The 19,783-nt window shown below is 46.4% G+C and overlaps 1 protein-coding gene across 1 annotated transcript in view; it reads right to left on the reverse strand.

Moving 5' to 3' along the window:
• Positions 1-19,783, reverse strand: part of LOC118375790 (PDZ domain-containing protein 2-like) — a 232,384-nt gene that overhangs the window by 30,312 nt on the left and 182,289 nt on the right. The window contains 7 exon segments of the mRNA XM_052479737.1: positions 2,483-2,600; positions 2,782-6,541; positions 9,459-9,603; positions 11,689-12,398; positions 12,563-12,766; positions 14,605-14,773; positions 15,067-15,167. Coding sequence (XP_052335697.1) covers positions 2,483-2,600; positions 2,782-6,541; positions 9,459-9,603; positions 11,689-12,398; positions 12,563-12,766; positions 14,605-14,773; positions 15,067-15,167 — 5,207 coding nt within the window.

Below are 19,783 nucleotides of genomic sequence, written 5' to 3' on the forward strand. Positions count from 1 at the left end.
CTCTGCTCTCATCCTTCTAGACCTATCGGCTGCCTTCGATACTGTGAACCATCAGATCCTCCTCTCCACCCTCTCCGAGTTGGGCATCTCCGGCGCGGCCCACGCTTGGATTGCGTCCTACCTGACAGGTCGCTCCTACCAGGTGGCGTGGCGAGAATCTGTCTCCTCACCACGCGCTCTCACCACTGGTGTCCCCCAGGGCTCTGTTCTAGGCCCTCTCTTATTCTCGCTATACACCAAGTCACTTGGCTCTGTCATAACCTCACATGGTCTCTCCTATCATTGCTATGCAGACGACACACAATTAATCTTCTCCTTTCCCCCTTCTGATGACCAGGTGGCGAATCGCATCTCTGCATGTCTGGCAGACATATCAGTGTGGATGACGGATCACCACCTCAAGCTGAACCTCAGCAAGACGGAGCTCCTCTTCCTCCCGGGGGACTGCCCGACTGCCCACGGTCAACATTGTGTCCTCCTCCCAGAGCGCTAAGAACCTTGGCGTGATCCTGGACAACACCCTGTCGTTCTCAACTAACATCAAGGCGGTGTCCCGTTCCTGTAGGTTCATGCTCTACAACATCCGCAGAGTACGACCCTGCCTCTACACAGGAAGCGGCGCAGGTCCTAATCCAGGCACTTGTCATCTCCCGTCTTGATTACTGCAACTCGCTGTTGGCTGGGCTCCCTGCCTGTGCCATTAAACCCCTACAACTCATCCAGAACGCTGCAGCCCGTCTGGTGTTCAACCTTCCCAAGTTCTCTCACGTCACCCCGCTCCTCCGCTCTCTCCACTGGCTTCCAGTTGAAGCTCGCATCCGCTACAAGACCATGGTGCTTGCCTACGGAGCTGTGAGGGGAACGGCACCTCAGTACCTCCAGGCTCTGATCAGGCCCTACACCCAAACAAGGGCACTGCGTTCATCCACCTCTGGCCTGCTCGCCTCCCTACCACTGAGGAAGTACAGTTCCCGCTCAGCCCAGTCAAAACTGTTCGCTGCTCTGGCCCCCAATGGTGGAACAAACTCCCTCACGACGCCAGGACAGCGGAGTCAATCACCACCTTCCGGAGACACCTGAAACCCCACCTCTTCAAGGAATACCTAGGATAGGGTAAGTAATCCTTCTCACCCCCCCCCCCCCTAAAAAGATTTAGATGCACTATTGTAAAGTGGCTGTTCCACTGGATGTCTTAAGGTGTATGCACCAATTTGTAAGTCGCTCTGGATAAGAGCGTCTGCTAAATGACTTAAATGTAATGTAAATGAGAGAGCTGGTCAGGGAGGAGAGACAGGGAGGAGAGACAGGTGGTCAAGGAGGAGAGACAGCTGGTCAGGAAGGAGAGACAGCTGGTCAGGGAGGAGAGACAGCTGGTCAGGGAGGAGATACAGCTGGTCAGGGAGGAGAGACAGGAAGGAGAGACAGGTGGTCAGGGGGAGAGACAGGAGGGAGAGACAGGTGGTCAGGGAGGAGAGACAGGTGGTCAGGGAGGAGAGACAGCTGGTCAGGGAGGAGAGACAGCTGGTCAGGGAGGAGAGACAGGTGGTCAGGGAGGAGAGACAGGTGGTCAGGGAGGAGAGACAGGTGATCAGGGAGGAGAGACAGCTGGTCAGGAAGGAGAGACAGCTGGTCAGGAAGGAGAGACAGCTGGTCAGGGAGGAGAGACAGCTGGTCAGGGAGGAGAGACAGCTGGTCAGGAAGGAGAGACAGCTGGTCAGGGAGGAGAGACAGCTGGTCAGGGAGGAGAGACAGGTGGTCAGGGAGGAGAGACAGGTGGTCAGGGAGGAGATACAGCTGGTCAGGGAGGAGAGACAGGGAGGAGAGAGTTAAGAGAAAGGGCCCTGTCAGCATCATATGGGATTTCTTTGAGAAAGCATGAAGGGTCACTTCAATATGCAGTGTGTGCAAAACTGAGTTTATGGCTGAGTGTATGGCTGAGTGTATGGCTGAGTGTATGGCTGAGTGTATGGCTGGGTGTATGGCTGGGTGTATGGCTGAGTGTATGGCTGAGTGTATGGCTGAGTGTATGGCTGAGTGTATGGCTGAGTGTATGGCTGAGTGTATGGCTGAGTGTATGGCTGGGTGTATGGCTGGGTGTATGGCTGAGTGTATGGCTGAGTGTATGGCTGAGTGTATGGCTGGGTGTATGGCTGAGTGTATGGCTGAGTGTATGGCTGAGTGTATGGCTGGGTGTATGGCTGAGTGTATGGCTGGGTGTATGGCTGAGTGTATGGCTGAGTGTATGGCTGACTTAATGGCAGGGTGTATGGCAGGGTGTATGGCTGGGTGTATGGCTGACTTAATGGCAGGGTGTATGGCTGACTTAATGGCTGAGTGTATGGCTGAGTGTATGGCTGAATGTGTGGCTGACTTAATGGCTGAGTGTATGGCTGGGTGTATGGCTGACTTTATGGCTGAGTGTATGGCAGGGAACAAATCATTAGACAAAGTTGTGTGTGTGTTGGTGTGTGTTACCGGATACCTCAGAGAGAGCCTTGGCCTCCTGTAGCAGTGCCAACACGTCTGTCTTGGTGGTCACGGAGGCCAGGACCGCCTGCAGCTTACTCTGCTCCACCGGAGAGCCAGCCAGCACTGTCAAACTGCAGAGGAAACAGACCATTCCAATATGGGCTGTGACCTACTGCTTTACTCCTGTGTCTGTGTGTGAGTGTGCGTGTGTCTCTGTGTGTCTGTCTGTCTACAACCTTTGGAGGATTTACGTATTGTATATTTGAATCCTATTGTAGAAATAGTATAGACAGGGTTGGTGTTCGCACTTACCTGATGGACCAGTTCTGAATATCTGCCTGTTGCCAGTTGGTTTTCCTCTGAATGGGGTCCAGGCTGGCCCCGGCATCCGCCCAGCTGGCCCTGGTCGGGTGCACCCCGGTGGGGTTAGCAGGCGGGGAACAGCCCCCTGTTTGGTTCTGAACGACCTCTGTGGGCCTGGCCGGGTGTATCTCCAGCGACGTCTTAATGGTGGCGTTGATCCCTGGGTCGCTGGAGAAGTCATCGGTGCAGAGCTTGTCCAGGTCGGGCATGCTAAGGGCCCTGAGCTCCCTCAGTCTGGACCGGGACAGGTTGGCATGACCTCGGGCCTGGCGACTCCGCATCACCGGAGGCGTCTGAGGGGTTAGGGTTACAACTCCTGAGGAGATTCTGGGACTTTCTCCATCTCCAAGTTTGTCCTGGATATGTCCGAGGGGAGCTTCGCTAGTGCTGCAGCTTTGCGTCAACAATTCAAAGTTTGTGAGGGTCAGGCTCGACGGCGACTTGCGAAGCTGAGGCGACATTGGGGTCAAGGGGGTTAATGCGTTGAAGTTGTCGATGCACGAACTGAAGCTCCTTCGTAGCGAACGACAGTCTATGGAGCTCACCGATCCAGACATGTAGCCAGACAGTCTCCGGTTGAGAGGCGGCTTCAACGTTGCCGTCAGAGCATAGGACTGAGCAAAGGACTGGATGTCGATGCATTTGAGCACTGGCTTGTCGAAGCTGGCCAGGTTCTCAAAGGACTTGATCCTCTGGCGGACAGAGAAGGGGTTTGGGTCCCTTGAGACGCTGTTGTCTGTGGAGAAACTACGACGCTCCATCGCCTTCAGTTTGGACTTGTTTGCTTTGAGGCTCTCAGTTTCATCCGTCTCTGTTATACTACAGTTCATGTGAGAGATGTCTATGGGACCATTGCTCATAGGCAAAGGAACCCCATCTACGGATTCTAGGACTATCGAGTTCACTGCTGATTCACTGGTAGTGTTGTTGACTTTTTCAAGATTACACACCGAGCCAGGGGTTGCAGGGGTTCCTGACCATAGACTGGTCTCTACTGGATTTCCATTGACCTGATCCTTGTGTTGAGAAATATTTTTGGTATGAGGAATTGAGTAATCGTTTGAATACACAACTTCCTTTGGTGCCAGAACTGGTGTAGGCGTGGAGGAGGGAGATGAGGATGAGAGTCGCACCTCGATGAAGGTCCTCTGGGTAGTTTGGACTGGCTCTGGTCGTTCTTTTGACTTCGCCACCGCCAAAATCCCTTGCTCCACCTCTTTGTGTAGACGTTGCTCCTCTACCTTTATCTTGGTAGTTGATTGTGATTGGCTGATTGGTTCTGGTGTAGTAGTGGTTGTGGGGTTGTCCTGGCCTCCATCTGTTACGGGCATGGCAGGGCTACTACTGCTGCTCCGGTCTTGCTGTTTACTCTTTAGGCTGCTGGTTACGGCTGCCTTTCTGGTAAGCAGAGGGGAATCCACGTTCCTGGTTTGCAGGGGGGAGCCCACCTTCTTGGCTTGCAGTTTGGGGGACTGGAGCGGAGAAGTGTTGTTGGCTTTCCTCAGAACCGACGGACTTTCTGCTCTGGATGGTTTTGGGGAAAGTTGCTCCTGGGGTTTGGTTTTACTCTTGATGTTGAGCCCCTTCATTTTGGGTGCAGTGCTGCTGGTCTTCTGGACTTTGTCATTGACTCTGAGCCTGCTGCTACTGCTGGATAGAGGACTGTCTGTTGAAATGTTGTTGACTGATTTGGGACCGGATGTCCTGAGAGAGGGACTATTAGGGTTATTCTGGACCAACCTGAGGTCCAGGGATGTTAAGGGAACTTTCTCTCTCTCCCTGTCTCTTGTTGTTAGCGATGTTGACGAGGGAACTTTCTCTCTCTCCCTGTCTCTTGTTGTTAGCGATGTTGACGAGGGAACTTTCTCTCTCTCCCTGTCTCTTGTTGTTAGCGATGTTGACGAGGGAACTTTCTCTCTCTCACTGTCTCTTGTTGTTAGCGATGTTGACGAGGGAACTTTCTCTCTCTCCCTGTCTCTTGTTGTTAGCGATGTTGACGAGGGAACTTTCTCTCTCTCCCTGTCTCTTGTTGTTAGCGATGTTGACGAGGGAACTTTCTCTTTCTCACTGTCTCTTGTTGTTAGCAATGTTGACGAGGGAACTTTCTCTCTCTCACTGTCTCTTGTTGTTAGCAATGTTGACGAGGGAACTTTCTCTCTCTCACTGTCTCTTGTTGTTAGCGATGTTGATGAGGGAACTTTCTCTCTCTCCCTGTCTCTTGTTGTTAGCGATATTGACAAGGGAACTTTCTCTCTCTCCCTGTCTCTTGTTGTCAGCGATATTGACGAGGGAACTTTCTCTTTCTGACTGTCTCTTGTTGTTAGCGATGTTGACAATGGTTTAGATGCACCTGACCAGACATTGCTATAGTTGGAGGGATTTGCCTCCCCCACCGTTGAGTGGGATGATGACGATTGTGTGTTAGATAGTTTTCCTAAAGTCGCAGCCGGTGAAACGTTTGTACGGAGTCGGGCTGACCTCTCCGGACTCTGTCGCGCGATGTTGTGGCTAGCCGCTGCAATGGGGGTACTGCAGACGCTTAATGAAGGAGCATGGCCGGGTTTTATTGGATGTGTTATAACAGTGTCACAAACCCTGTTGACACCACTTTCTGAAGGCCCTGCAGGGCTTGTAGTGGGCACAGAATCTGTGTCGTTGGAAGACTGGCGGGGCATTTCTTGGCAAGGGGAACCTTTGGCATCCACAGCCAGAAAGGCACCTGAGGATATAGTGCCAGAGGCAGGCAGACACTGAGACAGTGAGGGGAATGGTTTCTGATCGGGGTTGGATTGGGTTGTTACAACAGAGCAGTCTTCGTTTTGCTGGGAGGCCGCTGAAGTAGTAGTGACAGTGGAGGAGGAGGAAGCAGCAGAGTCTAGTGCTACATCAAAGGGCCTAGTCTCCTTTGTACTGTGGCTGCCGTCAGAGCCAGAGATGGAGATATGGAGCTGTGGAGACAATGGCCCATCTGTTAGGTGAGTCAGCGCTGCCTGACTCAGAGTGCTGGGCCGCTGGGCCTCACTGTAACAAATCTCCACTTCCTCCTCATCAGAATCCGTGTCCTGGGGCTCAGGGCCGACACTGCGGCTCGCCGGTTTGTTATCGCCGGCAGCGCCACGGCTGTCTTCGCTCTCCGAATCACTGTCGCCGACCATGTCGTACATGTTGCAGTTGGAATCGGCAGCAGAGGCACCGGGGGGTCTCTCCACCCTATTTGAAAGAGCATTCATTCCCTCGTCTGTGACATTACTGCTAAAGTTTCTGGAGTAATTGTTCAAGAATGTTTTACCCACAGGCATGAGGCAGCATTTATTTCCAGAGTCCAAGACGGAGAAGTCCAACTGACTGGGCAATGTTGGAGGAGTCTGAACCGTGCTTTTCTCATTCTCTGGCAGGGCCTTGCTGTCTACAGCTGACTTACAGGCCATAGTCTCAGTTCGTTGTGCTTCTGAAGGGGCTTTGAGGGTATTGGAAGAGCTCTTTACATCGGATGAGCTTAGTCTGGTCATGACGTCATCAATGTAGGTGACCGGTATATCGTTGCTGTGGTTGTGGTTGATTGGGGTTGTGGGTTTGGGATTGTGATTGATCAGTGAGGAGGAGGAGGAGGAGGAGGAGGTACTTCCTGGATTTGGAGCCCCCCCATTGGAGGGACCCATGACATCACAACTCCCCGATGACATCATGAGGCTGGACAGGCGATCTACAGCTGTATGAGGCGAGATTAATTAATTATTTCAGAGGCAGTCAGGTTTTAGTTGTGTGACACTTAATGTTAAATTGCTCTTATATCTACACTGTATGCCTACAGTGTAGTAAGCCTAACACTGTAATTCATACAGAAACAGCATGGAGAAGATTATTCTAGTAATTACATTTTACTAAAGTGCAATTTAGCAACATGTTAAAACAAAGCACATATTTTGAAATCAACTCTTCACATAAAATAACAAGTACTATACTCATTCTGTCCAGAATGTACTTTCATTCTTCAACTGAATGAGACATTTATTTCAGCAACCTCATGTAATCAAGCCACTTTGAACCAGATATGAGAGAGTTGAGAAATGAGCAATGGGACGTCAGTATTTAATGGCATATTCAATAATACTAATCACATGACCGAATGCACCAATAACGTCAGACATACCAGGAAGTAAGTTGACATACTGAATCTGTTTTACAAATCAACATTCCTTTGACGCCAGCACATTTCCACTGACCTGGATTCCCAATATCTAAAAAGGCTTTGGAAAAGCTCTCGGATCAAATGACAAATTCCTCAAATCTGATGTGGAAAGGATTTTGTGGATCGAACCAGCAGCCCCTTGTTCGGTCTTACAGCCCAGCAGAAGCAAGTCTGTTGTAGCCTGGTTAAACCAGACTGAAAGCTGTGCTCACCATGGTTTCACAGAGCATCAATTTGGATTCCAGGCTTGGTCTGTTGTGCATTAAGTTAAACAGTTATGAATGCAATGGATGACAAATACACTGTTATTGTATAGCGTCATGCTTTACAAAGAAGAGGGTGGTTTGATCTCCACACCTCCCACAGAGAGACAGGCAGACAATGACACACATGCAGACAGACAGATTATTAGGCACACACCGTTAGGCTACTCTTCTTCAGATTAGGTTAGCTGTTGTTGTTGTTGTGAGTGCCGAGACAACCGCGTCGAAAACGGTGTGGTTACAGAAAGACAGTAACCAATAAGCAACCAAATAACAACAACAAGAACAACAGCTATGCTAAATCTAATGTCAGCTCATGCTAGCTAACAAGGCATGTGGCAACGGGGGGACTTCTACGGATCTACTACTGGTAGGTTTAGTTCAATTCCGGCAACGTTCCCTGATTTCCCAGAAATCCTGGTTGGAAAATTCCCGGAATCTGGACGAAATAAGCAGGAAATCCAGAATCCTCAAACCAGAATTTCTGGGAATTTTGGGAAAGGTAGTGGAATTTTGCAACCCTTGGTCAACTACTGGTTACTACTGGTCAACTACTGGTTACTACTGGTCAACTACTGGTCACTACTGGTCAACTACTGGTCACTACTGGTCAACTACTGGTCAACTACTGGTCAACTACTGGTCACTACTGGTCAACTACTGGTCAACTACTGGTCAACTACTGGTCAACTACTGGTCACTACTGGTCAACTACTGGTCAACTACTGGTCACTACTGGTCACTACTGGTCAACTACTGGTCACTACTGGTCACTACTGGTCAACTACTGGTCACTACTGGTCACTACTGGTCACTACTGGTCAACTACTGGTCACTACTGGTCACTACTGGTCAACTACTGGTCACTACTGGTCAACTACTGGTCACTACTGGTCACTACTGGTCACTACTGGTCACTACTGGTCACTACTGGTCACTACTGGTCACTACTGGTCACTACTGGTCACTACTACTGGTCAACTACTGGTCACTACTGGTCAACTACTGGTCACTACTGGTCACTACTGGTCAACTACTGGTCACTACTGGTTACTACTGGTCACTACTGGTCAACTACTGGTCAACTACTGGTCACTACTGGTCAACTACTGGTCACTACTGGTCACTACTGCTCACTACTGGTCACTACTGGTCAACTACTGGTCAACTACTGGTTACTACTGGTCACTAATGGTTACTACTGGTCACTACTGGTTACTACTGGTTACTACTGGTCACTACTGGTCACTACTGGTTACTACTGGTCACTACTGAGGTAAATAAATGGATAGTCACCATGGATACAAAGCCAGCAGCGTGCTGTTCCCTTTGGGGTGCAGGGTTAGGGTTCTGCCAGCAGAGGGCAGACTGCTGAGGTCCTATGTCTCAGGGAAGGCAGCATTAGGGGAGGATGGAAGGGGCAACAGGAAGACAGACTGTGCTCTTAGTGACTAGTGAGAGGCGGTAGTCGAGGATCCTTTATAGGGATAGTTCATGGTCAAGTTTCATCTTGTTTTTTTCATCTCTAGGGTTTTATTTATTTATTTATTTATTATTTATTATATATTATTATTTATCATTCAAGTGATCTATCCTTATAATTAAATATGCTTCCTTTTATTCCTCCCTTCCCTTGTCTTGATGTCGATCTGATATTGATTGGATAGGTGGAGAGCTATGTGACGGTCACAGCCTTGCTTACATCCATCAATTTGCGCATTATCAACGATTACTTCAAGGAAGAAGAAAGAACTGAAGGTTATTTTGTATGTTTTATTCCAACACCACCAGTGATGTGGAGAGTCTCTGATCACTCCAGGTCAGCTCATGATTGCTGGACAGTTGTTTATAAAAATATTTGTTACGTTATTTTAGTTAGTATTCAGGTGGAAACAGTTCAAGAGCCCTGGTTGTTATAATGCTGTCATAGGCATAGACATAACATAATATTACAGCTAATGCCCACTGTCAGAATACTGACTGGCATGAAAACCCCTTTCATGCTATCTGGGGTTAAGTCAATATTTGTAATGTTTCAAGCTTTAGTGTTAAGTTATAAAGAAACTGAAAAAGGTGGTTGTGATAAGCTGTTTTTAATAACACAGATGATGTCATCGCATGACAGGTCTTATGAAGGTGTAACGTCAAATCACAGGTCTGACGCATAGACTCACCTGACATGGGCCTCTTGACCTCCAGCGCGAGGGTCACGGGAAGGTTGTGCATGAGCTCACAGATGTCGTGATAGGACGAGGAGCACGTAGGCGTGTCCCCAATCGACACGATCTCGTCTCCCACACACATCCTGCCCCGGGATTCCTGCAACCAGGCCATAAAGTGTCACATCTCAAAAGGTAATAATATAATAATAATAATAATATAATATAATAATAATATATATGCCATTTAAAAGGTACCGTGTATGAGGTCATAAAAAGGGGACGGTGGAGAGGATCAAACAAAGCAACGTTTTGTAACGAAGGATGAAGACATTAGGGCAAGGAACAGGAGGCCAGCTTAATAGTTTTATTGAGGACGTACGATTGTATACTGGCTGACTGGCCACCCCACATAGCCCGGTTCCTCTCTAGGTTTCTTCCTAGGTTTTGGCCTTTCTAGGGAGTTTTTCCGAGCCACCGTGCTTTTACACCTGCATTGTTTGCTGTTTGGGGTTTTAGGCTGGGTTTCTGTACAGCACTTTGAGATATCAGCTGATGTACGAAGGGCTATATAAATACATTGGATTTGATTTGATTTGAATTTATCAGTGTACTGCAGTTAGATACATATTGTCTGGCTGATTTTATCAGTTAGATAAATATTGTCTGGCTGATTTTATCAGTGTACTGCAGTTAGATAAATATTGTCTGGCTGATTTTATCAGTGTACTGCAGTTAGATAAATATTGTCTGGCTGATTTTATCAGTGTACTGCAGTTAGATAAATATTGTCTGGCTGATTTTATCAGTGTACTGCAGTTAGATAAATATTGTCTGCCTGATTTTATCAGTGTACTGTAGTTAGATAAATATTGTCTGGCTGATTTTATCAGTGTACTGTAGTTAGATAAATATTGTCTGGCTGATTTTATCAGTGTACTGCAGTTAGATACATATTGTCTGGCTGATTTTATCAGTGTACTGTAGTTAGATAAATATTGTCTGGCTGATTTAAATATTGTCAGGCTGATTTTATCAGTACTGCAGTTAGATAAATATTGTCTGGCTGATTTTATCAGTGTACTGCAGTTAGATAAATAGATAAATATTGTCTGGCTGATTTTATCAGTGTACTGCAGTTAGATAAATATTGTCTGGCTGATTTTATCAGTGTACTGCAGTTAGATAAATATTGTCTGGCTGATTTTATCAGTGTACTGCAGTTAGATAAATATTGTCTGGCTGATTTTATCAGTTATCAGTGTACTGCAGTTAGATAAATATTGTCTGGCTGATTTTATCAGTTAGATGTACTGCAGTTAGATAAATATTGTCTGTCTGGCTGATTTTATCAGTTAGATAATAAATATTGTCTGGCTGATTTTATCAGTTAGATAAATATTGTCTGGCTGATTTTATCAGTGTACTGCAGTTAGATAAATATTGTCTGGCTGATTTTATCAGTGTACTGCAGTTAGATAAATATTGTCTGGCTGATTTTATCAGTGTACTGCAGTTAGATAAATATTGTCTGGCTGATTTTATCAGTGTACTGCAGTTAGATAAATATTGTCTGGCTGATTTTATCAGTGTACTGCAGTTAGATAAATATTGTCTGGCTGATTTTATCAGTGTACTGCAGTTAGATAAATATTGTCTGGCTGATTTTATCAGTGTACTGCAGTTAGATAAATATTGTCTGGCTGATTTTATCAGTGTACTGCAGTTAGATAAATATTGTCTGGCTGATTTTATCAGTTAGATAAATATTGTCTGGCTGATTTTATCAGTGTACTGCAGTTAGATAAATATTGTCTGGCTGATTTTATCAGTGTACTGCAGTTAGATAAATATTGTCTGGCTGATTTTATCAGTTAGATAAATATTGTCTGGCTGATTTTATCAGTGTACTGCAGTTAGATAAATATTGTCTGGCTGATTTTATCAGTGTACTGCAGTTAGATAAATATTGTCTGGCTGATTTTATCAGTGTACTGCAGTTAGATAAATATTGTCTGGCTGATTTTATCAGTGTACTGCAGTTAGATAAATTTTGTCTGGCTGATTTTATCAGTGTACTGCAGTTAGATACATATTGCCTGGCTGATTGACTTTTAATTAACTCCTGGTACCAGTGTTAACATGGACGATTTGTGATGTCTGTGTACTGTAGACATTAGCCTGGAATCCAAAACTGATATGGTGAAATAACAGTTTGGATTCCAGTCCGGGAAAAACAACGTACTCTCTCGGCCGCTCCTCCAAGCCTCAATCCAGTGATCATCACCTTCAGAGGAGAGGATCTGATCTCCAGGTCCAGACCGAAGGACTCTTCCTCACTCCTCCTCAGGACCACCTTGTCGATGGTGCAGTGAGCTGGCTCCTCCTCCGCCAGCTCGCTGCAGGCCTCGCCCTTCTTACAGAGGAGGTTGGGGTTACAACCAGGCCGTCCCAGGGAGCGGCTGGAGGCTACCCCAGGCTGAGGGGCCAGAGACTGGGAGGATGAGGAGGTCGGAGACTCCTCTCCTTTGGTTCTCTGGTTCTGGTTCTGCTGATTGGTTGGCTGGATGGGCGGGGTCTCGATGCTCAGCATAGTCTTGACGCGTGTCACAGCTTTGTGTTCCAGCTTAGGGGAGTGCTTGGGCTCCAGGGGGCCCTGAGGGTCCATCCTCACACCCAGGCTACTGGGGCCTGTCGTGGGGAAAGACCCTCCTCCTCCCCCGGGGGTCTGGTGGTGGTCCGACCGGCGGATAGGCATGAAGGGTGATTCTGCGCCGGAGGAAGGAACGAAACCGACCCCTTCCTGTGACTCCAGAGAATTACTATGAAGCAGGATATGTGGGCCTTCACTCTCTTCGTCCAACTCCACTGATGACGTAGAGATCATGATGCCAGAGTCAGCAACCACCCCCATGGCGGTAACACGACCAGCGACCTGGCGGAAGGGCAGGGTAACTAGACAAATAAAAATAGAGAGAGAGAGAGAAAGAGAGCGAATGAAAGGAGATGGTTTAACTCACATCCAGATATTGCACAGGAACTGACTTGCTGATCCTAATAAGTCTCATAAATGACAGAAAACATTTTTGACAAACACGGTATCTCCATCATATCCTCACCAGCATCTTCATCATCGCTGACCTCATCGTCACGGCAGATGACTCGTCTCTGTCGGAGCAGTGGACTGCGGACGGAGCTGCTACCAGGACTACACACGCTGGGCTGGCGCTGGGTGGCCTCCACTGGCCGGTTCAACACCGGGACACCGGGAGCCTTATCATCTGTTCTGACCTCCACTCCTACACCAGAGGCATCTTTTAACCCTGCCACCAGAGGAAGACAGAGACAGAGATGTCAGGTGAAACTGGACATGAACATCAATGGTTTCGGGGACAACATAATGCTGGTTTACCCAGCTGCTGATTAGATTGATGTATGGTTCTTATCGCTATACTATAACACAACATTAGTAAACCGTTCTCCAGAAAACCCTCTCTCTGGTCCTGGCAGTTAAGAGACTAACTTGGGGACTCTCTAGCCCCAGCAGAGGCTACCATCTCACCTCTGGTCCTGGCAGTTAGAGACTAACTTGGGGACTCTCTAGCCCCAGCAGAGGCTGCCATCTCACCTCTGGTCCTGGCAGTTAGAGACTAACTTGGGGACTCTCTAGCCCCAGCAGAGGCTGCCATCTCACCTCTGGTCCTGGCAGTTAGAGACTAACTTGGGGACTCTCTAGCCCCAGCAGAGGCTACCATCTCACCTCTGGTCCTGGCAGTTAGAGACTAACTTGGGGACTCTCTAGCCCCAGCAGAGGCTACCATCTCACCTCTGGTCCTGGCAGTTAGAGACTAACTTGGGGACTCTCTAGCCCCAGCAGAGGCTACCATCTCACCTCTGGTCCTGGCAGTTAGAGACTAACTTGGGGACTCTCTAGCCCCAGCAGAGGCTACCATCTCACCTCTGGTCCTGGCAGTTAGAGACTAACTTGGGGACTCTCTAGCCCCAGCAGAGGCTGCCATCTCACCTCTGGTCCTGGCAGTTATTGACTAACTTGGGGACTTGCCCCAGCAGAGGCTACCATCTCACCTCTGGTCCTGGCAGTTAGAGACCAACTCACTCTCTAGCCCCAGCAGAGGCTGCCATCTCACCTCTGGTCCTGGTTTTTAGAGACCCCTACTTCTGTCCCTGGAGCAGAGGCTACCATCTCACCTCTGGTCCTGTGAGTTAGAGACTAACTCTGCCCGGGAACATCTCACCTCGCCCCAGCAGGACCGCTCTCCATCTGAACCTTTTCCTTCTCAGTTGGACAAGCCTTCCCCAGCAGAGGCTCACTGACCAGTGGTCCTGGCAGTTAAGAGACTAACTGTGTGGACTCTGTGTGTGAGGCTGTCTCACCTCTGGTCCTGGCAGTTGAGACTGTGTGGGGACTGTAGCCCCAGCAGAGGCTACCATCTCACCTCTGGTCCTGTGTTAATACTAACTGTGTTTTGTACATCTGTTCTCACTACTGGTCCTTACCATGCCATTGCTAACAGAGGCACCACACCGGACCAATCACAGGCCTTAGATCTTTTCAAACCAGGACTGTTGTAGCTAGATCTCCAGCAGGCAGCTCTCTGTTGTTAACCTAAACTGCCCGGGAACATCACGCAGATGGACCTAAACTGGACTGTTCCTTCTCCACATGGACAAGCTAAACCAGGACTGTTGTAGGTCAACCAGGACTGTTGTAGCTAGATCTAAACCAGGACTGTTGTAGCTAGTGTGTGTTGTGTGTGTGGACTGTTGTGTGTGTGTGGACTGTTGTGTGTCTAATGTTGTGTAGATAAACCAGGACTGTGTTTTGTAATCTGTTTCCTACTAGTCATTACCATGCCTTCTAACAGAGGCACCGGGACTGTTGTAGCTAGATCTAAACCAGGACTGTTGTAGCTAGATCTAAACCAGGACTGTTGTAGCTAGATCTAAACCAGGACTGTTGTAGCTAGATCTAAACCAGGACTGTTGTAGCTAGATCTAAACCAGGACTGTTGTAGCTAGATCTAAAACCATGACAGTTGTACCTAGATCTAAACCGGCACCTCTTACTGAGACCACTACCAGTTGGTGGCACTCTTTTTCATATACCATTTGGATGTGGAATAGGGGAAATGGACTGTACCATGTGGCTGAGTGGCGGGGGTGTCGTCTATTGAGGTGTTACAGCTCCTGTGGTGGAGCATGTCGTCATCACTGGATCCCATCGCAGTGGTTTCCGACAGCGACGAATGACTGGTTACTTCCTGGGAAAAGTACTGAGATAGCTCCGCCTCCGAACTCAGAGACCCTTGCTGCTCAGAAAGAGAGAGATTACATTAAAGCAAGAGGAACACCTACATTCTCAAAGCCTTGAGTGTTCCATCTACCCCATTTATCCTATGAATCGGAATGAGAGTCTGAGAGCAAAAGGAACTCTGCCGAAGAGGAAGAATAGTTGAGGTCAAGGTCTTGTCTCAAACCAATAATACCAAAAACATTGGTGATTCCTAACCATTGTGAATGGACATTGACTGGTGATTGATTGGTTCATGGATTGATAGATCGATTGATTTATATATTGATTCTTGTGTGTAATGTATCGTACCCTGCTGGCGGGCTCCAGGAACCTCTTCATGGTCCAGCTGAGGGAAGAGCCATCTGCCTGTTTGGCCTTCACTGTGAGGGAGGGGCTCTTAGAAGGCATGCCTAGAGGTCAGAGGAAACAAGTTAGACTAGAATCCCATTCACTCAACAACCTGACTCCAATATAGATATCACAACAGACTATGATACCAGGTAAGCACTTCTAAAGAGCGCATCCATCCGTGCTCCTGTACTTGTTAAACATCCAACCCTCTCTGACAACAACTAACAGGGACACAAAGTAACAGAGTAGAGATATGTATGAGTACCTCAGCAGCACTTAACCACCGGAAGACCACAGCTAAATGGCCCTGCTAACAACTTAAAAAAAAAAAAAAAAAACTTCTAAAACGCTGGCGATAAGAAATATAGTTTTGGGGGTGTGTAAGAAATCTTTTGGCTATTTTCACAACAAGAATTATGGGCACAGTAGCAAGCGGTGAAACACAAGTTGTGGGTGTGTCGAGGCTTGGCCCCTCACTGGCCAATCAGAACGTGTTCCATGGGTAAATATGTGGTTGCTTCAAGTTGTGTATTTCAAATAAAATAAAATCGAATCTAAATGTATTTGTCACATGCGCCGAATACGACAGGTGTAGAACTTAGTGAAATGCTTACTTACTACAAGCCCTTAACCAACAATGCTTAAAGAAGTTTTAATTTGAAAAAAAGTGTTAAAAGTGTAAGGGGTGTGTGACGTTCGTCATAAGGAGTAGACCAAGATGCAGCATGGTATGTTTCCATCCTTTATTATAGAAATTAAAACTTCAAAGAACAAAACCAAACGAACAACTGAAACGTGACGCTAATAATAATGCTCACTGGCAACTATATCTAGACAAGATCCCACAAAGCACAATGGGAAAAAATGGCTACCTAAATATGATCCCCACAACTAAGCTGCCTCTGATTGGGATATGATCCCCAATCAGAGACAACGATAAACAGCTGCCTCTGATGGTGGGAACAACATAGAGAATCAGGGTCCCAGGGTGGGTAATCAACATAGAAATAAACAGCTCTCTATGGTCCGTGACAGGGTGAATCAACATAGAGATAACCTCTCTATGGTCAGGGCGTGACAGGGTGGGTAATCACAGAGAATAAACCTCTCTATGGTCAGGGCGTGACAGGGTGGGTACCAACATAGAGAATAAACAGCTCTCTATGGTCAGGGCGTGACAGGGTGAGAATAAACAGCTCTCTATGGTCAGGGCGTGACAGGGTGGGTAATCAGGAATAAACAGCTCTCTAAGTCAGAATCAACAGAGAATAAACAGAGCAGAACTTGGAATAAACAGCTCTCTAGGTCAGGGCGTGACAGGGTGGGTAATCAGTTTAAACAGCTAGCAAAACCCACAGCATCAAAAAAGTAACAAGAATAATTTAATAGGCATCAAAAATAACAAGAATAATACAAAAACCCGTCGGGCACCAAACAACACGTGCACAAGCACACGCAACAATCCCAACACAAAGACATGGAGGGGAACAGAGGTGTTAAAAACAACACACAAAACAAATGATTGACATGGGGGGAACAGAGGGTTAAATACACAACAAATGATTGAGGGAATTGAAACCAGGTGTGAGGAGAAACGAGACAAAACAAATGGAAAATGAAAAGTGGATCGATGATGGCTAGAAGATCGGCGACGGGGACCGAAACAAGGAGAGGACTCGTGACAGTCGTGACAAAAAGTAACAAATAATTAAACAGTGGCAGTAAAATAAAAAGCAAAGGATATATACAGGGTGTTACGGTACAGAGTCAATGTGGAGGCTATATACTGGGGGTACCGGTACAGAGTCAGTGTGGAGGCTATATACAGGGTGTTACGGTACAGAGTCAATGTGGAGGCTATATACAGGGGTTACGGTACAGAGTCAATGTGGAGGCTATATACAGGGAGTCAATGTTATATACGGTACAGAGTCAATGTGGAGGCTATATACAGGGTGTTACGGTACAGAGTCAATGTGGAGGCTATATACAGGTACAGAGTCAATGTGGAGGCTATATACAGGGTGTTACGGTACAGAGTCAATGTGGAGGCTATATACAGGGTGTTACGGTACAGAGTCAGGTGGAGGCTATATACAGGGTGTTACGGTACAGAGTCAATGTGGAGGCTATATACAGGGTGTTACGGTACAGAGTCAATGTGGAGGCTATATACACTGGGTGTTACGGTACAGAGTCAATGTGGAGGCTATATACAGGGTGTTACGGTACAGAGTCAATGTGGAGGCTATATAGGGGGTACCAGTACAGAGTCAATGTGGAGGCTATATACAGGGGGTACAGAGTCAATGTGGAGGCTATATACAGGGGTACAGAGTCAATGTGGAGGCTATATACAGGGAGTCAATGTGGAGGCTATATACAGGGGTCCCGGTACAGAGTCAATGTGGAGGCTATATACAGGGTGTACAGAGTCAATGTGGAGGCTATATACAGGGGGTACCGGTACAGAGTCAATGTGGAGGCTATATACAGGGGGTCCCGGTACAGAGTCAATGTGGAGGCTATATACAGGGGGTCCCGGTACAGAGTCAATGTGGAGGCTATATACAGGGTGTTACGGTACAGAGTCAATGTGGAGGCTATATACAGAGGGTAAACTGTGTACACATAGGGGTACATGCCATTAGGAATAACATTCCCACATCACAAATTACTCGGCTTCTGTCCATTGTCTTGCTGTACGAGGAAGATTCTCCAGATTCTCTGCAGGTGATATGGCATTATAGGATTAAGTAGTTTGGAGGAGCCTGACTTTGGTAATCGGAAAAGGGGCGTTATTTGAAAATGGGGATGGATTGCCTACTTGAAAAAGCGAAATGCAGGTACAGTTGAAGTCAGAAGTTTACATACACCTTAGCCAAATACATTTAAACTAAGTTTTTTTTCACAATTCCTGACATTTAATCCTAGTTAAAAATCCCTGTTTTAGGTCAGTTAGGATCATCACTTCATTTTAAGAATGTGAAATGTCAGAATAATAGTACAGAGAATGATTTATTTCAGCTTTTAATTCTTTCATCACATTCCCAGTGGGTCAGAAGTTTACATACACTCAATTAGTATTTGGTAGCATTGACTTTAAATTGTTTAACTTGGATCAAACGTTTTGGGTAGCCTTCCACAAGCTTCCCAAAATAATTTAGGTGAATTTTGGCGCATTCTTCCTGACAGAGCTGGTGTAACTCACAAGGTCCTTTGCTGTTGTTCTGGGATTGATTTGCACTTTTCGCACCAAAGTACATTCATCTCTAGGAGACAGAATGCGTCTCCTTCCTGAGTGGTATGACGGCTGCGTGGTCCCATGGTGTTTATACTCGCATACTATTGTTTGTACAGATGAATGTGGTACCTTCAGGCATTTGCAAATTTACTCCCAAGGATGAACCAGACTTGTGGAAGTCTACAATTTGTTTTCTGTGGTTTTGTCTGATTTCTTTTGATTTCCCCATGATGTCAAGCAAAGAGGCACTGAGTTTGAAGGTAGGCCTTGAAATACATCCACAGGTACACCTCCAATTGACTCAAATAATGTCAATTAGCCTATCAGAAGCTTCTGAAGCCATGACATGCTTTTCTGGAATTTTCCAAGCTGTTTAAAAGGCACAGTCAACTTAGTGTATGTAAACTTCTGACCCACTGGAATTGTGATACAGTGAATTATAAGTGAAATAATCTGTCTGTCAACAATTGTTTGAAAAATTACTTTAAAAAGTAGATAAAAGTAGATGTCCTAACCGACTTGCCAAAACTATAGTTTGTTAACAAGAAACTTGTGGAGGGGTGGAAAAACGAGTTTTATTGACTCCAACCTAAATGTATGTAAACTTCCGACTTCAACTGTATGTGAATTGTGAATAGTGAAAAGGCATGAGGGCAAAGCTCTCTCAGTAGACCATCTGAAACTATCTGAACTGACTATATCTTGTACTGACACGTCGCAAACTCACTACACTATATATACACACTATATACACACTCACTACACTATATATACACACTATATATACACACTATATACACACTATATACACACTCACTACACTATATATACACACTATATATAGATCTGGTACTGGTACTCCCTGTATATAGCTCCACATTGATCTGGTACTGGTACTCCCTGTATTTAGCTCTACATTCATCTGGTACTGGTACTTCCTGTATATAGCTCAACATTGATCTGGCACTTCCTGTATATAGCTCCACATTGATCTGGTACTGGTACTTCCTGTATATAGCTCTACATTGATCTGGTCATTCCTGTATATAGCTCTACATTGATCTGGTACTTCCTGTATATAGCTCTACATTAATCTGGTACTTCCTGTATATAGCTCCACATTGATCTGGTACTGGTACTTCCTGTATATAGCTCTACATTGATCTGGTCATTCCTGTATATAGCTCTACATTGATCTGGTACTTCCTGTATATAGCTCTACATTAATCTGGTACTTCCTGTATATAGCTCCACATTAATCTGGTACTTCCTGTATATAGCTTTACATTAATCTGGTACTTCCTGTATATAGCTCCACATTGATATGGCACTTCCTGTATATAGCTCTACGTTGATCTGGTACTTCCTGTATATAGCTCTACGTTGATCTGGTACTGGTACTTCCTGTATATAGCTCCACATTAATCTGGT

Source organism: Oncorhynchus keta, chromosome 25, assembly GCF_023373465.1.
Source record: "Oncorhynchus keta strain PuntledgeMale-10-30-2019 chromosome 25, Oket_V2, whole genome shotgun sequence".
NCBI lineage: Eukaryota > Metazoa > Chordata > Actinopteri > Salmoniformes > Salmonidae > Oncorhynchus > Oncorhynchus keta.